This window comes from Sinocyclocheilus anshuiensis, unplaced genomic scaffold, assembly GCF_001515605.1.
Source record: "Sinocyclocheilus anshuiensis isolate Anshui unplaced genomic scaffold, SAMN03320099.WGS_v1.1 scaffold38, whole genome shotgun sequence".
In the NCBI taxonomy this organism is placed as follows: Eukaryota; Metazoa; Chordata; class Actinopteri; order Cypriniformes; family Cyprinidae; genus Sinocyclocheilus; species Sinocyclocheilus anshuiensis.
This window is the reverse complement of record NW_015544213.1, coordinates 3,410,147-3,413,548: the sequence shown is the minus strand read 5'-3', so window position 1 is coordinate 3,413,548 and position 3,402 is coordinate 3,410,147. Positions and strand designations below refer to the sequence as shown.

Below are 3,402 nucleotides of genomic sequence, written 5' to 3'. Positions count from 1 at the left end.
CACATGATCCTTCCGAAATCATTCTAATATGCTGATTTGCTGCTCAAGAAACATTTATTATTATTATCAATTTTGAAAACAGCTGTGCTGCTTCATATTCTTGTGGAAACGTGATACATTTTTTTGGGATTATGAAATAGATTTTTTTTTGTAACATTATAAATGTCTTTACTGTCACTTGTGATTAATTTAAAGCATCCTTGCTGAATAAAAGTATGTATTTAAACTTTTAAATCAATAAACATTGACATTATTACATCAAAGTAATCAAGAGAAGAACAGAACACACCTTTGAGGTCGGATCATTGATTCGAACCACAGCAACATTATCCTTGACCTCATAACTGACATGAGTGCGAGCTGCAGACAGAGAGAGACAAAGAAGTGCTTAAAAAGAAAACATTAAACATGTCTCTATTCATCAATTCTGTCTTTAATAGTTACCCAGCACAGCTGATGATACGGAGAGACTTCTCTGTCCATGACCTTTGACCCAAAACAAAAATAAACACGATCACACACGTCTAAAGTTCCATGTGAACATTTAATGACAAAATCATATGTGACCTGGACCACAAAAGCAGTCTTAAGTCGCTGGGGTATATTTGTAGCAATAGCCAAAAATACACTTTATGGGTCAAAATTATTGATTTTTTTTTAATGCCAAAAATCATTAGGATATTAAGTAAAGATCATGTTCCATGAAGATATTTTGTAAATTTCCTACAGTAAATATATCAAAACTTAATTTTTGATTAGTAATATGCATTGCTAAGAACTTCATTTGGACAACTTTAAAGGCGATTTTCTCAATATTTTGATATTTTTGCACCCTCAGATTCCAGATTTTCAAATAGTTGTATCTCGGCCAAATATTGTCCGATCCTAACAAACCATACATCAATGGAAAGCTTATTTATTCAGTGTTCAGATGATGTATAAATCTCAATTTCAAAAAATTGACCCTTGACTGGTTTTGTGGTCCAGGGTCACATATAGTCCTTCATCCACAGAGGTAATTTCCTTTAAACAAAGTAATACTTATGAATATTGTAATTCACAAGCCTGGTTTGTGTTTATGACAGAACAAGTGATTTATTCACTCTTAATCTGTATCTTATCTTACAAAATGCTGCTGTAAATACAAAATAATACAAGTTAATAATAAACATAACCTGTGTTATGCTAATAATAAGCTATGCCTTTCAGCCTAAACTGACTGTAATCAATATTTATTGATTCTATTACAGTATAAATTATAAGATCGATATGTTGTACACCACACGGCAGTCTTAATATAATATACTTTATTAAATATGGGATCTCTATTGAAATTAATGTAACAGGTGACACGGTGACCTTTGGCCCAGAATCCTGTCGTCATTGGAGACACGCATGACCTCCGCCCCAGTTCCTGCATACAACCCCACCTGTCACATTCACATGACCAAACACACGCCGCGTGCGAGTACACATGTCTGCATGTGTCCAATCAGAGGTCAGCAGGTCACAGGAAGTTAATATAATACTAAAGAAATAATAGACTTACAACAAACACTGAACAAATGCACATCAATCTTCATGGAATATTATTATTGTAATATTGCTGTTAGGACTAAACAGGTTTTGAAGGCTTCCATTAATCAGATTATTGACTAATGATGCTAATATAATTGTAACGGAGCCTATGAGACGAGAGGCATGCGGATCCATATGCAAGCTTTTATTTACAGGCAGGGTCAACACAGGCAAGAGTCGGACACCAGCAAACAGATATGTAGAGGGCAAGACAAAAAAGGAATCCAAAACAAGCAATAATCCAATCGAGGTGCAAACACAGTCCGAATCAGCAAGGCAAAGGGTAAATCCAAGACAGGCTATAAACAGGCAGAAAACAGACAGCACGAGATAACAGGCTAGGATCAAGACACGGGAAAACAGACTATGAACAAGGCTAGACTCGTGAACTTGGAAGGGCTCCGTAAAGTAGCTATCCCTAGGTGAGCGATAAATGCTGAACAATACTCGGCGTTGAATGGTGGTGTGAGACTGATTTATATAGTGTGTTATTGGTAGCAGCTGTGTGTGATTGGTTTCAGGTGAGCTTGTGATTAGTGCAATGGAGCATGGGAAATGTAGTCCAGGGTGATGTGTAACAGTCTGTGTGGTGTGAGAGTCAATATAAAGGGAGGGCGACCTCTGGTGGCAAGCAGACGGAAGTTCATGGACAGGATTCGTGACAGGAACTGGATTTGGCAGTGACAGGGTTAACAGGGCAGACATGGTGTGCGTTCTTAGTTTCTAGGCTCATGACGGGCAGGGTTAAGAGTACAGAGGTGGGTTCTTGGGCTGTGACGCCTCGGGAGGTTCTGCAGCACACGCCGCCACCTCTGGAGAAGCTGCAGCAGGCGCCATTGCCTCTGGGGAAACAGCAGCGAACTCCACTACTTTGGGAGGTTCTGCAGCATCAGCCGCCACCTCTGGAAACATCATAGTAGGCGCTGCTGTTTCAAGAGTCTCAGTGGTGGTGTATGCAGCCCAAACACTCCATAACGCGATCCCCATTATGGTAAGCGCTACAGACAGGGGAATCGGATCAGGCACAGGAGATCTAGAGTGAATGGATTTGGGGATACCAGCTGCGACTGGGAGATCAGCGGTGACGTGACTCTGGACGAACTGCTGAGATATGACCAGACTCTGGATGAACAGCGGAGACGTGGAGAGACTCTAGAAGATCAGCTGTGACGTGACGTGACTGGACGAACAGCTGAGACGTGACATGACTCTGGAAGATCAGCTGTGACTTGGCTTGACTCATGATGATCAGCTGTGACTTGACTTGACTTGACTCATGACGATCAGCTGTGATGTGACGTGACTCTGGATGACCAACTATGATGTGACGTGACTCTGGATGATCAGCTGTGATGTGATTTGACTCACGATCAGCAATGACTTGACTTGACTCATGACGATCAACTGTGACTTGACTTGCCTCATGATGATCAGTGATGACTTGACTTGAGCTGTGTGTGATTGGTTTCAGGTGAGCTTGTGATTAGTGCAATGGAGCATGGGAAATGTAGTCCAGGGTGATGTGTAACAGTCTGTGTGGTGTGAGAGTCAATATAAAGGGAGGGTGACCTCTGGTGGCAAGCAGACGGAAGTTCATGGACAGGATTCGTGACAATAATATAATAAGTAATGAACAATATTTTCAATATATAAAATGAAAAAAAAACAACAACATATGGGTCAAAGACAAAAAGAGGATTTTAAGCATCAGAAAAATAAAAGTGTAATACAGCTTTAAATTTTGTTTTTTTCCTCATACATTAGAATTAGACTTGTGCAGGTATTCGGTAATGCGATATATCATGGTAATGAATATGCACGCTA

At 40.0% G+C, this 3,402-nt stretch overlaps 1 protein-coding gene across 2 annotated transcripts in view; it reads right to left on the bottom strand.

The window, feature by feature from the left end:
* LOC107697212 (trifunctional enzyme subunit alpha, mitochondrial-like) overlaps positions 1 to 3,402 on the bottom strand; it is a 15,780-nt gene that overhangs the window by 9,270 nt on the left and 3,108 nt on the right. For both annotated transcript variants that reach the window (XM_016497911.1, XM_016497912.1), the window contains exons 2-3: positions 445 to 486; positions 290 to 360 (exon numbers count right to left, since the gene is read on the bottom strand). In XM_016497911.1, the coding sequence (XP_016353397.1) occupies positions 290 to 360; positions 445 to 486 (113 nt within the window). The remainder of the gene's footprint in view (positions 1 to 289; positions 361 to 444; positions 487 to 3,402) is intronic.